Source organism: Vulpes lagopus, chromosome X, assembly GCF_018345385.1.
Source record: "Vulpes lagopus strain Blue_001 chromosome X, ASM1834538v1, whole genome shotgun sequence".
In the NCBI taxonomy this organism is placed as follows: Eukaryota; Metazoa; Chordata; class Mammalia; order Carnivora; family Canidae; genus Vulpes; species Vulpes lagopus.
The window spans coordinates 52,190,374-52,210,689 of record NC_054848.1 but is presented as its reverse complement, the minus strand read 5'-3'; the positions used below and the strand labels follow the sequence as shown (position 1 = coordinate 52,210,689).

Sequence of the window (20,316 nt, the reverse complement as noted above, 5' to 3'; positions counted from 1 at the left end):
TTTTTCCTTTAGGATAAATTTCTCTGTCTTCTCATTTTGTCTATGTCTCTGTGCCTTTTTCTCTGTGTTAGAAAAGTCAACTACATCTTCTCTTCTTGAGGATAATGGCCTTATGAAGAAGAGGTCCTGCAGTGTCCTGCCATGTAGTATCCCCTGTTCCCTAGGGTCTGGCACTTCCAGGAATGCCTCCTATGTGTGGTGCATGTGTTCTGTTGTTTTGTCCTGTCTACTTTATCCTTCAGGTCAGTTGTCTGCCATGGCTCTATTTGCCTATTGTGGGCAGCGTTTACCCTATGGCCTGAATGTGGTGCATTTTAAGAAGGTGTGCTCTGGTCTGATTGTGAAATGAGACCTATCGCTCCCACTCCCAGAACCAAGGCTCTACAAATATCTCATGTTGGGAGACATGGTACAAGCAGGGATTTGGGCCACTCTTCTGGGAGAGGGTCCCTACCACACTGGGACTGAGGCAAGCATGGCCAGGAAGGGTGGTTCCACCAGAGCCTGGAGGGTAGAGGATTTAAGCTAATGTGAGATAGAGGGTGTCAGTGCTACACTGGGTCCTGCATGTGGCCTTGTGCTTATGCAGAGGTGCAGAAGGATAGAAATGTTGCTGGCCAGGTCCTTTGTTCCCAGAGAGGTCTCCTTGAATGCTATCTCTCTGGGACATGCTTTGAGATGAGTGAATAAACTCCCTACTGTGTGCCTCAGGGCCTTCAGATTGCTCCTTCCATGCTGTTTGTCCCCAGGTTGTTTGCCTGACTTCTCTCTAAGAGCAGTGCAATGCCCTCCAGGCTCTATTCCAGTCAAGCCTGCTGACCTTTAAAACTCTAGATGTTAAGCTTCCTGGTTGTGAGAACTCAATAAATTTGGCCCCTCTTGTTTTCCAAGCCAGTTGCTGTAGGGACTTAGATTCCCTGTGAGCTCCCCTGTATGCTAGTGTGTCTCTTACCCTTCTGTGTGACTGCAGCAGCCATGATCTGTTCCTCTTCCAAAACACATCTCCATTCTTCCTATCTTCTTTCATGTGGCATCGTTGCTATTTTTCATTGTGGAGTTGATTTTGCCTGTGGTTAGGTCAATTTCTAGGGTATTTAGGATGATTTGATAGTTATCTAGTAGTACAGCAAAATTGCAATAAAAGTATAGTGAAAGTATCAGGAAATGGTTTGGGGTTGGAGGACAAAGGAGATGGTGGTGGTAATGAGACAGGGAGAAGAAAGTGCTAAATCCTCATCTTTATTTTAAAGTTAATAGATAATGCACAAAACTTAAAAATTCATAATAGCGATATATATTTATTTTTAGATATCAATAATATGGAAATAAACACTAGAATAATTGGCCTAGAGTCAAAAGAGGTTATTTCTAGAGAAGAGGAAATAAGAGGAAGGTGGCTGGGCATATCTGCTTGTTTTAACCTACTACATGGAACTATATAATAATTTGAATAAAAAGACTTTAATAAAGGTCTCAAACATGAATCTTTCTTAAGTGATCACTTGGGTATTATGTGTGTAATACTATAAGTTTCCTGGGTCTGTTTTCTCTATTCAGTCTCTGATTCTGTATAAATTTCTATTAAATAAGAAAATGTGTAAAAGTTAAACCTAGCATTCAGAGTTGGTAGGTGGTGTACATTACATAACCTCACATCCTGCTTGGCAAAGATGTATTCTCAATATAAAGGAGTTCCTTTCCTTCTTCATCAATCTAACAAATGTCTTAATGCAACATTTTAACTTGAGGATGGACAGTGACTCTTGATCAGAGGTTCTGCTGCATTTGGCCTTCACACTCAAATTGTCCCTGAAATGAAAGTTCTTTTTAACCAATGTTGGGATGTTTCAGAAGCAGTGGGCTGATGTCACTGATTGTTGACATTAGGGGAATTAAATGCAAGTGAACTCCAGAAGAAATAGAAAATCTTAATAGACTTATAGAAAGGGAAGTGCAGGACCAACCAGACCCACTAGGTATTCTACCTAATATTTAAAGAATTAACACTTATCTTTTTCAAACTCTTCCAAAAATAGAAAAGTAGGAAATACCTCCCAAATCATCTATAAGGCAATTATCCTGATATCAAAACCAAAGTCATAACAAGAAATCATGACTATGGGCTGGTATGTCTTTTGAATAGAGCAGCTCCCCTTTATCCATGAAGAATACATTTTAAGACCCTTAGTAGATGCCTGAAACCATGGATGGTACCAAGCTACATATATATTTTTTTCCTATTCATAAATACATATGATGAAGTTTAATTTATAAATTTGGCACAGTAAGAGATTAACAACAATAGCTAAAAATAAGACAGAACAATAACAACAGTATACTAAAATAAAAGTTATAAGATTGTGGTTTCCTTTCTTTCAAAATGTCTTTTTGTACTCTATTAACCCTTCTTCCCTTCTTGTAATAATGTGAAATGATAAAATTCTTTTGTGATCAGATGAAGTGACATGAATGACACGAGCATTGTGACATATCTTTAGGCTACTATTGACTTGATGTTACGTCAGGAAGAAGATCATCTTCTTCTAGACTCTGGTTGACTTTAGTAACTGAAATTGTGGATAAGGGTGTACTACTGTATAGATCTAAAAACTTAGCAAAATACAAGAATATCAAATCCAACAACATATAAAATAATTATATATTGTAACCAAGTGAGATTTGTCTCTAGAATGCATGGCACATTTAAAAACCAAAAAATTAATCAGTACTGTATACTATATTAATAGTCTATAGGACAAAATTACATGAACATCTCAACACAAAGAAGGCATTTGGCAAAATCCAACACCCTGTCATGATAAAAATTATTACAAACTAGGAATAGAACTTTCTCAACCTGATAAATGACAAATATTTTTAAAAACCCATTACTAACATCATATACATAATAGTGAAAGGGTATAATCTTTCCCTCTACTATTAAGAAGACAAGGATATGCACTCTTGACACTTCTATTTAACATTGTTCTGGCAGTTGTAGCCAAGATAATTAGCCAAGATTGGAAAGAAAGAAGTAAAACTATCTCTATTTACAGATTACTTCACCTTATATGTAGAAAATCCTAAATTGTACACACACACACACAGACACACACACACACACACTATTTGAATTAGTAAAGGAGTTCACCAAGATTGCAGGATACAAAATCAATATACAGCAATAAATTGTATATCTAAACACTATTAAATGATCTGAAAATTAAATTAAGAAACTCCCATTTATGCGGAGAAAAGGGAACCCTCTTACACTGTTGGTGGAAATGTGAACTGGTGCAGCCACTCTGAAAACTGTGTGGAGGTTCCTCAAAGAGTTAAAAATAAACCTGCCCTACAACCCAGCAATTGCACTGTTGTGGATTTACCCCAAAGATTCAGATGCAATGAAACGCCAGTACCCCTGCACCCCGATGTTTATAGTAGCAATGTCCACAATAGCCAAACTGTGGAAGGAGCCTCGGAGTCCATCGAAAGATGAATGGATAAAGAAGATGTGGTTTATGTATACAATGGAATATTACTCAGCCATTAGGAACGACAAATACCCACCATTTGCTTCAACGTGGATGGAACTGGAGGGTATTATTCTGAGTGAAGTAAGTCAATCGGAGAAGGACAAACATTGTATGTTCTCATTCATTTGGGGAATATAAAGAATAGTGAAAGGGAATATAAAGGAAGGGAGAAGAAATGTGTGGGAAATATCAGGAAGGGAGACAGAACATAAAGACTCCTAACTGTGGGAAATGAACTAGGGGTGGTGGAAGGGGAGGAGGGCAGGGGGGTGGGGGTGAATGGGGGACGGGCACTGAGGGGGGCACTTGACGGGATGAGCACTGGGAGAGGGTCCCCACCACACTGGGACTGAGGCAAGCATGACCATGCATGTTGGTAAATTGAACACCAATAAAAAATAAATTTATTATAAAAAAAAGAAACTCCCATTTGTAGTAGCACCAAAATATTGAAGTACTTAGGTATGAATTAACAAAAAATGTGTAAGATTTATACATTTATTTTATTTTTTTTTTAATTAACTTTTATTGGTGTTTAATTTACCAACATACAGAAAAACACCCAGTGCTCATCCCGTCAAGTGACCACCTCAGTGCCCGTCACCCATTCCCCTCCAACACCCGCCCTCCTCCCCTTCCACCACCCCTAGTTCGTTTCCCCGAGTTAGGAGTCTTTATGTTCTGTCTCCCTTCCTGATATTTCCCAACATTTCTTTTCCCTTCCTTTATATTCCCTTTCACTATTATTCATATTCCCCAAATGAATGAGAACATACACTGTTTGTCCTTCTCCGATTGACTTATTTCACTCAGCATAATACCCTCCAGTTCCATCCACGTTGAAGCAAATGGTGGGTATTTGTCGTTTCTAATTGCTGAGTAATATTCCATTGTATACATAAACCACATCTTCTTTATCCATTCATCTTTCGATGGACACCGAGGCTCCTTCCACAGTTTGGCTATTGTGGCCATTGCTGATAGAAACATCGGGGTGCAGGTGTCCCGACGTTTCATTGCATCTGAATCTTTGGGGTAAATCCCCAACAGTGCAATTGCTGGGTCGTAGGGCAGGTCTATTTTTAACTCTTTGAGGAACCTCCACACAGTTTTCCAGAGTGGCTGCACCAGTTCACATTCCCACCAACAGTGTAAGAGGGTTCCCTTTTCTCCGCATCCTCTCCAACATTTGTGGTTTCCTGCCTTGTTAATTTTCCCCATTCTCACTGGTGTGAGGTGGTATCTCATTGTGGTTTTGATTTGTATTTCCCTGATGGCAAGTGATGCAGAGCATTTTCTCATGTGCATGTTGGCCATGTCCATGTCTTCTCTGTGAGAGTTCTCTTCATGTCTTTTGCCCATTTCATGATTGGATTGTTTGTTTCTTTGGTGTTGAGTTTAATAAGTTCTTTATAGATTTTGGAAACTAGCCCTTTATCTGATATGTCATTTGCAAATATCTTCTCCCATTCTGTAGGTTGTCTTTTAGTTTTGTTGACTGTATCCTTTGCTGTGCAAAAGCTTCTTATCTTGATGAAGTCCCAATAGTTCATTTTTGCTTTTGTTTCTTTTGCCTTTGTGGATGTATCTTGCAAGAAGTTACTGTGGCCAAGTTCAAAAAGGGTGTTGCCTGTGTTCTCCTCTATGATTTTGATGGACTTTTGTCTCACATTTAGATCTCTCATCCATTTTGAGTTTATCTTTGTGTATGGTGAAAGAGAGTGGTCCAGTTTCATTCTTCTGCATGTGGATGTCCAATTTTCCCAGCACCATTTATTGAAGAGACTGTCTTTCTTCCAATGGATAGTCTTTCCTCCTTTATCGAATATTAGATGGCCGTACATTTCAGGGTCCACTTCTGGGTTCTCTATTCTGTTCCATTGATCTATGTGTCTGTTTTTGTGCCAGTACCACACTGTCTTGATGACCACAGCTTTGTAGTACAACCTGAAATCTGGCATTGTGATGCCCCCAGCTAAGGTTTTCTTTTTTAAAATTCCCCTGGCTATTCGGGGTCTTTTCTGATTCCACACAAATCTTAAAATAATTTGTTCTAACTCTCTGAAGAAAGTCCATGGTATTTTGATAGGGATTGCATTAAACGTATAAATTGCCCTGGGTAACATTGACATTTTTACAATATTAATTCTGCCAATCCATGAGCATGGAATATTTTTCCATCTCTTTGTGTCTTCCTCAATTTCTTTCAGAAGTGTTCTATAGTTTTTAGGGTATAGATCTTTTACCTCTTTGGTTAGGTTTATTCCTAGGTATCTTATGCTTTTGGGTGCAATTGTAAATGGGATTGACTCCTTAATTTCTCTTTCTTCAGTCTCATTGTTAGTGTATAGAAATGCCATTGATTTCTGGGCATTGATTTTGTATCCTGCCACGCTACCAAATTGCTGTATGAGTTCTAGCAATCTGGGAGTGGAGGCTTTTGGGTTTTCTATGTAGAGTATCATGTCATCGGCGAAGAGGGAGAGTTTGACTTCTTCTTTGCCAATTTGAATGCCTTTAATGTCTTTTTGTTGTCTGATTGCTGAGGCGAGGACTTCCAGAACTATGTTGAACAGCAGTGGTGAGAGTGGACATCCCTGTCTTGTTCCTGATCTTAGGGGAAAGGCTCCCAGTGCTTCCCCATTGAGAATGATATTTGCTGTGGGCTTTTCGTAGATGGCTTTTAAGATGTCGAGGAAAGTTCCCTCTATCCCAACACTCTGAAGGGTTTTGATCAGGAATGGATGCTGTATTTTGTCAAATGCTTTCTCTGCATCTAATGAGAGTATCATATGGTTCTTGGTTTTTCTCTTGCTGATATGATGAATCACATTGATGGTTTTACGAGTGTTGAACCAGCCTTGTGTCCCAGGGATAAATCCTACTTGGTCATGGTGAATAATTTTCTTAATGTGTTGTTGGATCCTATTGGCTAATATCTTGTTGAGAATTTTTGCATCCATGTTCATCAGGGATATTGGTCTGTAATTCTCCTTTTTGGTGGGGTCTTTGTCTGGTTTCGGAATTAAGGTGATGCTGGCCTCATAGAACGAATTTGGAAGTACTCCATCTCTTTCTATCTTTCCAAACAGCTTTAGTAGAATAGGTATGATTTCTTCTTTAAACGTTTGATAGAATTCCCCTGGGAAGCCATCTGGCCCTGGACTCTTGTGTCTTGGGAGGTTTTTGATGACTGCTTCAATTTCCTCCCTGGTTATTGGCCTGTTCAGGTTTTCTATTTCTTCCTGCTCCAGTTTTGGTAGTTTGTGGCTTTCCAGGAATGCGTCCATTTCTTCTAGATTTCCTAATTTATTGGCGTACAGCTGTTCATAATATGTTTTTAAAATCGTTTGTATTTCCTTGGTGTTGGTAGTGATGTCCCCTTTCTCATTCATGATTTTATTAATTTGAGTCTTCTCTCTCTTCTTTTTAATAAGGTTGGCTAATGGTTTATCTATCTTATTAATTCTTTCAAAGAACCAACTCCTGGTTCTGTTGATCTGTTCCACAGTTCTTTTGGTCTCGATATCATTGAGTTCTGCTCGAATTTTAATTAACTCTCTTCTTCTGCTGGGGGTGGGGTCTATTTGTTGCTTTTTCTCTAGTTCCTTTATGTGTAAGGTGAGCTTTTGTATTTGAGATCTTTCCTGTTTTTGAATGTATGCTTGTATTGCGATGTATTTCCCCCTCAGGACTGCTTTTGCTGCATCCCAAAGATTTTGAACGGTTGTATCTTCATTTTCATTAGTTTCCATGAATCTTTTTAATTCTTCCTTAATTTCCTGGTTGACCTTTTCATCTTTTAGCAGGATGGTCCTTAACCTCCACGTGTTTGTGGTCCTTCCATATTTCTTGTTGTGATTAAGTTCTAATTTCAAGGCATTATGGTCTGAGAATATACAGGGGACTATCCCGATCTTTTGGTATCGGTTCAGACCCGATTTGTGACCCAGTATGTGGTCTATTCTGGAGAAAGTTCCATGTGCACTTGAGAAGAATGTGTATTCAGTTGAGTTTGGATGTAAAGTTCTGTAGATATCTGTGAAATCCATCTGGTCCAGTGTATCATTTAAAGCTCTCGTTTCTTTGGAGATATTATGCTTAGAAGACCTATCCAGGGTAGAAAGAGCTAGATTGAAGTCACCAAGTATAAGTGTATTATTATCAAGGTATTTCTTGAGTTTGGTTATTAATTGGTTTAAATATTTGGCAGCTCCCACATTCGGGGCATATATATTGAGGAGTGTTAAGTCCTCTTGTTGGATAGATCCTTTGAGTATGAGATAGTGTCCCTCTTCATCTCTCACTATAGTCTTCGGGGTAAATTTTAATTTATCTGATATAAGGATGGCAACCCCTGCTTTCTTTTGAGGACCATTTGAATGGTAAATGGTTCTCCAACCTTTTATTTTCAGGTTGTAAGTGTCCTTCTGTCTAAAATGAGTCTCTTGTAGACAGCAAATAGATGGGTCCTGCTTTTTTATCCAGTCTGAAACCCTGCGCCTTTTGATGGGGTCATTAAGCCCGTTCACATTCAGAGTTACTATTGATAGATATGAGTTTAGTGTCATCATATCTATTCAGTCCTTGTTTTTGTGGATTGTTCCACTGAACTTCTTCTTAAAGGGGAATTTTAAGAGTCCCCCTTAAAATTTCTTGCAGAGCTGGTTTGGAGGTTACATATTCTTTCAGTTCCTGCCTGTCTTGGAAGCTCTTTATCTCTCCTTCCATTTTGAATGAGAGCCTTGCGGGGTAAAGTATTCTTGGTTGCATGTTCTTTTCATTTAGGACCCTGAATATATCCTGCCAGCCCTTTCTGGCCTGCCAGGTCTCTGTGGAGAGGTCTGCTGTTACCCTAATATTCCTCCCCATAAAAGTCAGGGACTTTTTTTCTCTTGCTGCTTTAAGGATCTTCTCCTTATCTTTGGAATTTGCAAGCTTCACTATTAAATGTCGAGGTGTTGAACGGTTTTTGTTGATTTTAGGGGGGGATCTCTCTATTTCCTGGATCTGAATGCCTGTTTCCCTTCCCAGATTCGGAAAGTTTTCAGCTAGGATTTGTTCAATTACATATTCTGGCCCTCTGTCCCTTTCCGCGCCCTCGGGAACCCCAATTAAACGTAGGTTTTTCTTCCTCAGGCTATCATTTATTTCCCTTAATCTATCCTCATGGTCTTTTAATTGCCTGTCTCTTTTTTCCTCAGTTTCCCTCTTTGCCATCAACTTGTCTTCTATGTCACTCACTTGTTCTTCCACCTCGTCAAGCCTCGTCGTTAGGACTTCTAGCTTGGATTGCATCTCATTTAATTGATTTTTAATTTCTGCCTGATTAGATCTAAATTCTGCAGTCATGAAGTCTCTTGAGTCCTTTATGGTTTTTTCTAGAGCCACCAGTAGCTGTAAAATAGTGCTTCTGAATTGGCTTTCTGACATTGAATTGTAATCCATATTTTGTAACTCTGTGGGAGAGTGGGCTGTTTCTGATTCTTTTTTTTGAGGGGTTTTCCTTCTAGTCATTTTGCTCAGTGCAGAGTGGCCAAAAACAAGTTGTATTGGGAAAAGGAGAAAAAGAGAGAGAAGGAAAGAAAAGAGAAAAAGAAAAAAGAGAAAGAAGAAAAAAATAGGGGAAAAAGAGAAGAAAAAGAAAGAAAAAGAAAGAAAGGAGAAAAAAGAAAAAAGGGGGGGTGGGGGAAGCAATCAGAAATCAAGAAGAAAGAGAGAAAAAAAAAGCGCAAAACAAAACAAAACAAAAAAAAAAAACAAAAACAAAAAAACAAAAAACAAAAAAAACCACGGGGGAGTATCTTCCGATTCTGTGTAGTTTAAGTCCCTTGATTTCCCTTGGAACTGGTCTGTCTCGCTGGTCTTCTGGGGGAGGGGCCTGCTGTGCTGATTCTCAGGTGTTAGCACTTGGGGGAGCTGCTCTGCCCCTGCCTGGTGCAGGGCTCGGTGGGGGTTGTTGACCCCGTGAGGCCCCGGGAGGAAGCCACAGTGGCGGGGGCAGCTCTGGGACCCTGGAGTCAGCCCCCGCAGTAGCTCCGGGGCTCTCCTTCTGCAGGGCCTGGGGGCTCCGGGGCGGGGCCGCTGATCTGCTCAGTTCCAGGCAGGAGCGTCCTTGCTGTCCTGGGCCCTCCCGGCCTCTGCCTGTCCCGGGGGAGGCCGGATCCTGGGCTGTGTCCCGGCGCCCTGTGCTCCGGGGCCTGCGCTGTTGGATTCGCGCTCCCGGCGGTGCAGCCCCCTCCGCGGAGCCGCCGCCCGAGCCTCTCCGAGCTGTTCCCGGAGCCGCGCAGCCCCCTCCGCGCGGAGCTTCTTCCTCTGCGCGAGCCGCCGCCGCTGAGCTGTTCCCGGAGCCGCGCAGCCCCCTCCGCGGAGCCGCCGCCCGAGCCCCTCCGAGCTGTTCCCGGAGCCGCGCAGCCCCCTCCGCGCGGAGCTTCTTCCTCCGCCCGAGCCGCCGCCGCTGAGCTGTTCCCGGAGCCGCGCAGCCCCCTCCGCGGAGCCGCCGCCCGAGCCCCTCCGAGCTGTTCCGGGAGCCGCGCAGCCCCCTCCGCGGAGCCGCCGCCCGAGCCCCTCCGAGCTGCTCCGGGTCCCGCCGAGCGCTGCAGCCCTTAGGGAGCTCGGCGCACTCTCCGGGGCGCAGTTCCTCTGTTACTGTCCCAGGGAGCCCGAGGGCGTCCCCGCCTTTCTGGGGATCCTGCTCCAATTCCCGGGGAGCCCCTTTCTGCGGGGAAGGTTGGTGCAGCTCCTGCTCCTCCGGGCCGGGGCTCTCCTGTCCTGGGGACACTCGCCCCGGCCTCAGTCCGGCTCCTCGCGGGGCCCCTCCCCCTTGGAGGCCTTTTGTGTCTTTATTTCTTTTTCCCCGTCTTCCTACCTTGATAGAAGCGCGAACTCTTCTCACTGCAGCGTTCCAGTTGGTCTCTCTTTAAATCTCAGGCCGAATTCGTAGGTTTTCAGGATGATTGGATGGTTTTCTAGGTAATTTGCTGAGGACAGGTGACCTGGAGACCCTACTCCTCCGCCATCTTGCCCCCTCCCAGATTTATACATTTAAAAGTTAAACATTAGTAGAAAAATTAAGTAAGATCTACATATGTAGAAGGATAAATAGAAACATTTCCTATGTTCATGAATCAGAAGACTTCATATTGTTAAGCAATTCCACTGCTTATATATATATGCTGAAAAGAATTGAAAATATGCCACAGAAAATCTTGTACATGAATATTCACAGCAGCATTACTCATAACTACTGAGGAAATGGAAATAACCCATATGCCCATCAAATGATGAATTTATTAAGAAAATGTGGTATACAATACAATCAAATATTATTCATTCAGCCATGAAAAATGAATGAAGAACTGATATTTGCTACAACACACACGAATCTTTATTTATTTTTTATTTAATTTTTAAAATTTTTATTTTTTTATTGGATTTGAATTTACCAACATATAGCATAACACCAGGTGCTCATCCTGCCAAGTGCCCCATTCAGAGCCCATCACCCAGTCACCCCAAACCCCCGCCCACCTCCCTTTCCACTACCTCTTGTTCGTTTCCCAGAGTTAGGTGTCTCTCATGTTCTGTCACCCTCACTGATATTTTCACTCATTTTTCTCTCCTTTCTCCTTTATTCCCTTTCACTATTTTTTATATTCCCCAAATGAATGAGACCATATACTGTTACTACTTCTCTGATTGACTTATTTCACTCAGCATAATACCCTCCAGTTCCATCCACGTTGAACAAAATGGTGGGTATTTGTCATTTCTAATGGCAGAGTAATATTCCATTGTATACATATACCACATCTTCATCCATTCATCTTTCGATGGACACCGAGGCTCCTTCCACAGTTTGGCTATTGTGGACATTGCTGCTATAAAAATTGGGGTGCAGGTGTTCTGGCGTTTCGCTGCATCTGTATCTTTGGAGTAAATCCCCAGCAGTGCTGGGTCGTAGGTAAGTTCTACTTTTAACTCTGAGGAACCACCACACAGTTTTCCAGAGTGGCTGCACCAGTTCACATTCCCACCAACAGTGCAAGAGTTCCCCTTTCTCCACAACCTCTCCAACATTTGTTGTTTTCTGTCTTGTTAATTTCCACCATTCTCACTGGTGTGAGGTGGTATCTCATTGGGGTTTTGATTTGTATTTCCCTCATAGCCAGTGATGCGGAGAATTTTCTCATATGCTTGTTGACCATGTCTATCTATGTCTTCCTCTGTGAAATTTCTGTTCATGCCTTTGCCCATTTCATGATTGGATTGTTTGTTTCTTTGCTGTTGAGTTTCATAAGTTCTCTATACATCTTGGATACAAGCCCTTTATCTGATATGTCTTTCAAATATCTTCTCCCATTCTGTAGGTTGTCTTTTAGTTTTGTTGACTGTTTCTTTTGCTGTGCAGAAGCTTTTTATCTTGATGAAGTCCTAATTATTCATTTTTGCTTTTGTTAACCTTGCCTTCATGCATGTATCTGTCAAGAAGTTGCTGTGGCCAAGTTCAAAATGGGTGTTGCCTATGTTCTCCTCCAGGATTTTGATGGACTCTTGTCTCACATTTAGATCTTTCATCCATTTTGAGTTTATCTTTGTGTATGGTGTAAGAGAAGGGTCCAGTTTCATTCTTCTGCATGTGGCTGTCCAATTTTTGCAGGACCCTTTATTGAAGAGACTCTCTTTTTTCCACTGGATAGTCTTTCCTCCTTTGTCGAATATTAGTTGACCATAAAGTTGAGAGTCCACTTCTGGATTCTCTATTCTGTTCCATTGATCTATGTGTCTGTTTTTCTACCAGTACCACGCTGTCTTGATGACCACAGCTTTGTAGTACAACCTGAAATCTGGCATTGTGATGCCCCCAGCTATGGTTTTCTTTTTTAAAATTCTCCTGGCTATTCGGGGTCATTTCTGATTCCACACAAATCTTAAGAAGATTTGTTCCAACTCTCTGAAGAAAGTCCATGGTATTTTGATAGGGATTGCATTAATTGTGTAAATTTCCCTGGGAAGCATTGACATTTCCACACTATTAATTCTTCCAATCCATGAGCAAGGAGTATTTTTCCATCTATTTGTGTCTTCCTCAATTTCTTTTAGAAGTGTTCTGGAGTTATTAGGGTATAGATCCTTTACCTCTTTCGTTAAGTTTATTCCTAGGTATCTTATGCTTTTGGGGGCCATTGTAAATGGGATTGACTCCTTCATTTCTCTTCTTCAGGCTCATTGTTAGTGTATAGAAATGCCACTGACATCTGGGCATTGATTTTGTATCCTGCCACACTGCCGAATTGCTGTATGAGTTCTAGCAATCTTGGGTGGAGTGTTTTGGGTTTTCTACGTACAGTATCATCTATGAAGAGGGAGAGTTTGACTTCCTCTTTGCGAATTTAAATTCCTTTTATTTATTTTTGTTGCCTGATTGCTGAGACTAGGACTTCTAGTACTCTGTTGAATAGCAGTGGTGAGAGTGGACATCCCTGTCTTGTTCCTGATCTTAGGGGAAAGGCTCCCAGTGTTTACCCATTGAGAATGGTATTGGCTGTGGGCTTTTCATAGATGGCTTTTAAGATGCTGAGGAATGTTCCCTCTATCCCTACACTTTCAAGACTTTTGATCAGGAATGGATGCTGTATATTGTCATATGCTTTCTCTGCATCTATCGAGAGGATCATATGGTTCTTGTTTTTTCTCTTGCTGATATGATTAATCACATTGATGGTTTTACGAGTGTTGAACCAGCTTTGCATCCCAGGGATAAATCCCACTTGGTCATGATGAATGACCTTCTTAATGTATTGTTTGATCCTGTTGGCTAGTATCTTGTTGAGAATTTTTGCATCCATGTTCATCAAGGATATTGGTCTATAATTCTTCTTCTTGGTGGGGTCTTTGGTTTTGGAATTAAGGTGATGCTGGCCTCATAGAACGAATTTGGAAGTACTCCATCTCTGTCTATCTTTCCAAACAGCTTTAGTAGAATAGGTATGGTTTCTTCTTTAAATGTTTGATAGAATTCCCCTGGGAAGCCATCTGGCCCTGGACTCTTATGTCTTGGGAGGTTTTTGATGACTGCTTCAATTTCCTCCCTGGTTATTGGCCTGTTCAGGTTTTCTATTTCTTCCTGTTGCAGTTTTGGTAGTTTGTGGTTTTCCAGAAATGCGTCCATTTCTTCTAGATTGCCTAATTTATTGGCATAAAGTGGCTCGTAATAAGTTTTAAAGATCATTTGTATTTCCTTGGTGTTGGTGGTGATATCTCCTTTCTCATTCATGATTTTATTAATTTGAGTCTTTTCTCTCTTCTTTTTAATAAGGCTAGCTAATGATTTATCTATCTTATTAATCCTTTCATAGAACTAACTCCTAGTTTTGTTCATCTGTTCCGCAGTTCATCTGGTCTCTATTTCACTGAGTTCTGCTCGATTCTTTATTAATTGTCTTCTGCTGGGTGTAGGATCTATTTGCTGTTTTTTCTCTAGCTTCTTAGGTGCAAGGTTAGCTTTTGTATTTGAGTACTTTCCAGTTTTGGATGGATGCTTCTATTGCGATGCATTTCCCCCTCAGGACTGCTTTTGCTGTATCCCAACGATTTTGAACGGTTGTATCTTCATTCTCATTTGTTTCCATGAATCTTTTTAATTCTTCTCTAATTTCCTGGTTAACCCTTTCATCTTTTAGCAGGATGGTCCTTAACCTCTATGTGTTTGAAATCCTTCCAAACTTCTTCTTGTGATTTACTTCTATTTTCAAAGCATTGTGGTCTGAAAATATGCAGGGGACAATCCCAATCTTTTGGTATGGGTTAAGACCTGATTTGTGACCCAGTATGTGGTCTATTCTGGAGAAAGTTCCATGTGCCCTTGAGAAGAATGTGTATTCAGTTGGGTTTGGATGTAAAGTTCTGTAAATATCTGTGAAATCCATCTGGTCCAGTGTATCATTTAAAGCTCTTGTTTCTTTGGAAATGTTGTGCTTAGAAAATCTGTTGATTGTGGAAAGCGCTATATTCAATCACCAAGTATAAGTGTATTATTATCTAAGTATGTATTAACTTTGGTTATTAATTGATTGATATACTTGGCAGCTCCCGCATTCGGGTCATAAATATTCATGATTGTTAGGTCCCCTTGTTGGATAGATCCTTTAAGTATGATATAGTGTCCCTCTTCATCTCTTATTACCATCTTTGGGATAAACTTTAATTCATCTGAAATGAAGATGGCTACCCCTGCTTTCTTTTGAGGACCATTTGAATGGTAAATGGTTCTCCAACCTTTCATTTTCAGGCTGTAGGTGTCCTTCGGTCTAAAATGAGTCTTTTATAGACAGCAAATAGATGGGTCTTGCTTTTTTATCCAGTCTGAAACCCTGCATTTTTTGCTGGGGTCACTAAGCCCATTCACGTTCAGAGTTACTCTTGAAAGATATGAATTTAGTGTCATCATAATACTTATTCAGTCCCTGTTTTGTGGATTGTTTCCTTGGATTTCCTCTTTTTTTTACAGAGTCCCCCGTAATATTTCTTGCAGAGCTGGTTTGGTGGTCATATATTCTTTCAGTTTCTGCCTATCTTGGAAGCTCTTTATCTCTCCTTCTATTCTGAATGAGAACTTTGCTGGATAAAGTATTCTTGGCTGCATGTTCTTCCCATTTAGGCCCCTGAATATATCCCACCAGCCCTTTCTGGCCTGCCAGGTCTGTGGAGAGGTCTGCGGTTAACTTAATACTTCTCCTCATAAAGGTTAGGGATCTCTTGTCTCTTGCTGCTCTAAGGATCTTCTCTTTATCTTTGGAATTTGCAAGTTTCACTATTAAATGTCGGGGTGTTGAATGGTTTTTATTCCTTTTGGGGGGGAATCTCTCTATCTCCTGGATCTGAATGCCTGTTTCCTTCCCCAAGTTAGGGAAGTTCTCCGCTATGATTTGTTCAAATACAGTTTTTGGATCCGTGTCCCTTTCGGTGCCCTCTGGAACCCCAATTAAAGATAGATTTTTCCTCCTGAGGCTGTCATTTATTTCCCTTAACCTATCCTCATGATCTTTTCTTTGTTTTTTTTCTTTTTGCCTTGGTTTCCTTCCTTGACATCAACTTGTCTTCTATGTCACTCACTCATTCTTCTACCTCATTAACCCTCGTTGTTAGGACCTCCAGTTTGGATTCCATCTCATTTCATTGATTTTTAATTTCGGCCTGATTAGATCTAAATTCTGCAGTCATGAAGTCTCTTGATTCCTTTACGCTTTTTTGCAGAGCCGCCAGTAAATTTATAATTGTGCTTCTGAATTTGCTTTCTGACATTGAATTGTAATCCATATTCTGTAACTCTGTGGGAGAGAGTTCTGTTTCTGATTCTTTGTTTTGTGGTGAGTTCCTTCTTCTATTCTCTTTGCTCAGTGCAGAGTGGTTAAAAACGAGTTGTACTGGAAAAATGAAGGAAAAAGGGAAAGAAGGGGTGGGGACAAACAAACAGAAAACAAAAAACTCGGAGGGGTATCCTCTGATTCTATGTACTGTAAGTACCTCGACTTCCTCTAGAACGTTCCAGTGCTGCTTGGTCAGGAACTTGCTCTTACCCTGTCTTTCCAGCTGGTCTTTTGGAGGAGGGTCCTGTTGTGCTGATTCTCAGGTATGTGCACCTGGGGGAGCTGCCCAGCCCCCTGCCAGGTGCAAGGTTCAGTGGGAGCTGTTTATCCTGCGAGGCCCCTGCTTAGTCCCAGGTACAAGGTGACTCCAGGAGGACCAACATCAGAGGGTGCAGCCAGCTCTCCAGCCCTGGTGTCACCTCCCGCAGTAACTACCACATTCTCCCAGTCCACAGGGACCTGGATGCTCTGGGGTTGGGGAGTCGCTCATCTGCACAGCTCCGGTTCGCCAGGTGGCAGGAGCATCCTCACTGTCCTTTGTGCCCTGGCCTCTGCCTGTCTCAAGGGGAGCACCAGATCTTGGGCTTTGTCCCCCCGTTGCCTTGGGCTCCTGGGGCTGCTGCTGGAATTGTGCTTCTGGGGCTGTGCCACCCCCACTGTGCGGAGCTGCCACCTGAGATGCCACCCGAGCTGCTCCCTGGGCGCGCTGGGCGTGAACTCTAGCCCTTTAGGGAGCTTGGCCCGTGGTGTGTGGTGCGCTTTCCTTCAGGGTGCACTTCCTCTGTTTTTGGCGCCGGGAACGTGGGTGCTTCACTGCCCCTCCTGGGACCCTGCCCCAGTTCCCTTCCATCACCTTTCCGTCCAGGAAGATTAGTAAAGTTCCTGCTTCTCCCAGCCTGGGCTTTCCTGTCCTGGGGGCACTCGCCGCCCAACCTTAACCCCGGCTCCTCGCGGGAGCCCCTCCCCCTTCGATGCTATTTTATTTTATTTTTTTCTGTCTTCCTACCTTGATAGAAGCCGAACTCTTCTCACTGTTGCATTCCAGCTGTTCTCTCTTTAAATCTCAGGCCGAATTCTTAGATTCTCAGGATGATTTGAAAGTTTTCTAGGTAAGTTGGTGGGGACAGGTGACTTGGGGATCCTACTCTTCTGCCATCTTGCCCCGCCTCCAAATTTTTTTTAAAAAAAAGATTTTGTTTATTTATTCATAAGAGACACAGAGAGTGAGGCAGAGACATAGGCAGAGGGAGAAGCAGGCTCCCTGTGGGGATCCTGCTGTGGGACCTGATCCTAAGACCCCAGGATCATGACCTGAGCCAAAGGCAGATGCTCAACTGTTGAGCCACCCAGACATCCCAACACATATGAATCTTAAAAACTTATGCTAAATGTAAGAAGACAGATACAAATGATCACATATTATATGAATAGAATTATATGAAATTTCTATAATATACAAATCCATAGACATAAAAATTAAATTATGGCTTCTTTTACCTACTGTTGTGAAAAGGAGAAAATGATTGGTAATTGATATAGTGTTTTTCTTAGGTGATGAAAATATTCTGGAATTAGCAGTGATGATTGCACAACTTTGTAAATACACTAAAAACCAGTGAATTGTTCACTTTAAAAGGATGAATTTTTATGGTATATGAATCACATTTCATAATTTTTATTTTAAAAATGGATTTAGAGGAAGTGACCATCAGAACTCTACCTGTTTCTAGAGAGGTCACTGGCATTTTCTGGCCCTAAAGCTTTCTTCAAACAACTACTACTTTAAAAAGATTCATCAGCTGAAGGAAGAGTTTGTCTTACATATGTTTTGTGTGAAAATTTCTATCTTATGTGTTTTGGTATGAGTTTGATCTATGGCTATAGACCTACTTGAGCTTTCTTCACAAGGTTTCCCGGTTAATTATAGGCCTCCTGAATGTAATTCCTCTCATGATTATCTGGGCTTTATTTGGCTATGTGGAAAAAATCAAATAAATCTATATATTATGTGACCATGGACAAGTTAGTACACTTTTTTGAACCTTAACTTCTTTAACAATATCTATTTCTCAGGGTTGTGAAGACTAAATGAAATAATGTATTATAAATGCTTACTTCATTGCCTAGCCTGATGTAGGCCTCAGTTAATGTTAGCTTCCTCCCTACTTTACCTTTGGTAAAAAGCACTTTCCTTCCAGGTCAGAGGTCACTGAGCTCTGTCCTGGCTTTCTGCCTAGTTAACAGATTGCCTCTAGAAATAAATCATGGGTGAGGTCTTTTTTTTCCCTTCTTTTTATCTGTGTGTCTCTTGCTGTGCCTTTTTAAATAACTGGTACACTGAGGTGCTCAGTGAATTCGGATTTACTATGACAGAACACAGGCCTTTTACATGAATTTTCCCGTATGATTTTGAGAGGATTGCAGAGTGTGAGTATTAGAGTGTGACAAATGAGCATTGTTATGGCTCCTTTGGAGCTGTGTGACTTCCAGTTGTGCTTAGGGAGAGAACTTAATTAAATTTCATATTTAAGGAGAATGATGGCTGAGTCCTCCTCCATCCTCTCTAAAACTTTTTGACTTTTGCTTTCCAGCTGTACTTCCCGGGATTGTTTCCTCACTTTTAACATCATCTTTTAATATACAGTACTAAAATGCTTAAACAGTACCAAAGAACTCATCATTTATAGAGGCAGTCCAAGGTATCTATTGCCTTGGAAATACTTTACTTATTATTAGGCTGTCTAAGTGCATTGTATATGACTTTTAAAGGCGTATATTTAGTTCATCACTGTGTTCCTTCTTCATTCAAAAAATTGAATGAGTAGTTCATGCATGTGAAAAAATGAGAAAAATATTGAGAAGAAGAAAAAGTAACAAGTGTACAGGCCCATTTTAAGTGTAATTTTCTTAGCAGCAGCTCCCAGAGCCTTCAGCTGTACTAATATGAACTGCCATTTGTATAGGTGGAATGGTTCAGGGCTATATTTGAGGAAATTAAAACTGCTGAGATCAATGCAAAAGAAAATTCTTTCTTTGTTCTTCTCAGAGGCTAGAGAAATTGGAAACCTGACACATGAAACTGGACACTGCATCCGTTCTTCTCAGTTCTGAGCAAAGTGCATTAAAAGCTATAGACATCTTAATGTGTCCTTTCTCTCCCACATCTAGGAGCGGAAAAAAAAATTTGAGAAGGATGGTGAGAGGTTTTATTCCTTGCTGGATCGGCACTTACATCTATCTTCCAAAAAGAAAGAATCTCAGTTACAAGAGGTATGTTCAAAAAAGCCTGTTCCCACCTTCCATTAGTAGTTGTGCCTTGGTAACATTGGCATCTTCCTATTACAAGGCTTTCCTCCTGCCCTACCTCAGCAGGAAACAACTATAATAATAGTGCTAACAGTTAAAACCTTTGCCTGGTATGCAAGATCCTAGAATTCTTGATGTAGCTCTTCCACTAACTCACGTGACTTTTTTTTAATTGGAGTTCAATTTGTCAACATATAGCATATCACCCAGGGCTCATCCCATCAAGTGCCCCCCTCAGTGCCCGTCACCCAGTCACCCCAACCCTCCGCCCACCTCCCTTTCCACTACCCCTTCACATGACACTTTTGTTGTTGTTTGTTTGTTTTTTGGACTTTAGAATAAATAACTGAATATACAAATACTGTTTATGTAAGCAATAAAATGTAAGGTTTAAAATTTCACCAGACAACACTATTACAGTATTATTTACTATATTCATTATGCTGTGCCTTTTACTCCTGTGACTTATTCATTCTATAACCAGAAGACTGTATCTCTCTGTATCTCCCCTTCACACATTGTTTTTATCCCCTTCCCTTTGCCAAATCATGAGTTTTTTCTCTATATTTATAGGTCTAATTCTGCTTTTTGTTTGTTTATTCATTTATTCTGTTTCTTAAATTCCATATGTGAGTAAAGTTATATGGTATTAATATTTCTCAGGGCCACCCATATTGTCAGAAATGGCAAGATATTGTTTTCATGGCTGCAAAATATTCTATTAACTACATCTTCCATATTCATTCATCTATCAATGAATATTTAGGTGGCTTCCATATCTTAGCTACTATAAATAATGCTGCAATAAGTATAGGGGTAAATATATCTTTTTGAATTAGTGTTTTCATTTTTTATAAGTGCCCAGTAATAGAATTACTTGATCATATGATAATTTTAATTTTAATTTTTTGAGGAACCTCCATACTGCTTTCCACAGTGGCTTCACCAATTTACATTCCCACCAACAGTACATGAGGGTTTCTTTTTCTTTACATCCTCATCAACACTTGTTATTTCTTGTCTTTTATGGTATGACTTTGGAAAAATTTTTTTTCTTTGCCTTATTTTCCCTATATGTCAAAGGAGAATGGTACTTGATGATCTTT

At 40.9% G+C, this 20,316-nt stretch overlaps 1 protein-coding gene across 4 annotated transcripts in view; it reads left to right on the top strand.

Annotated features, from left to right (window-relative positions):
• Positions 1 to 20,316, top strand: part of OPHN1 (oligophrenin 1) — a 555,959-nt gene that overhangs the window by 329,652 nt on the left and 205,991 nt on the right. For all 4 annotated transcript variants that reach the window (XM_041741146.1, XM_041741144.1, XM_041741142.1 and 1 more), the window contains exon 6: positions 19,073 to 19,174. In XM_041741146.1, coding sequence (XP_041597080.1) covers positions 19,073 to 19,174 — 102 coding nt within the window. The remainder of the gene's footprint in view (positions 1 to 19,072; positions 19,175 to 20,316) is intronic.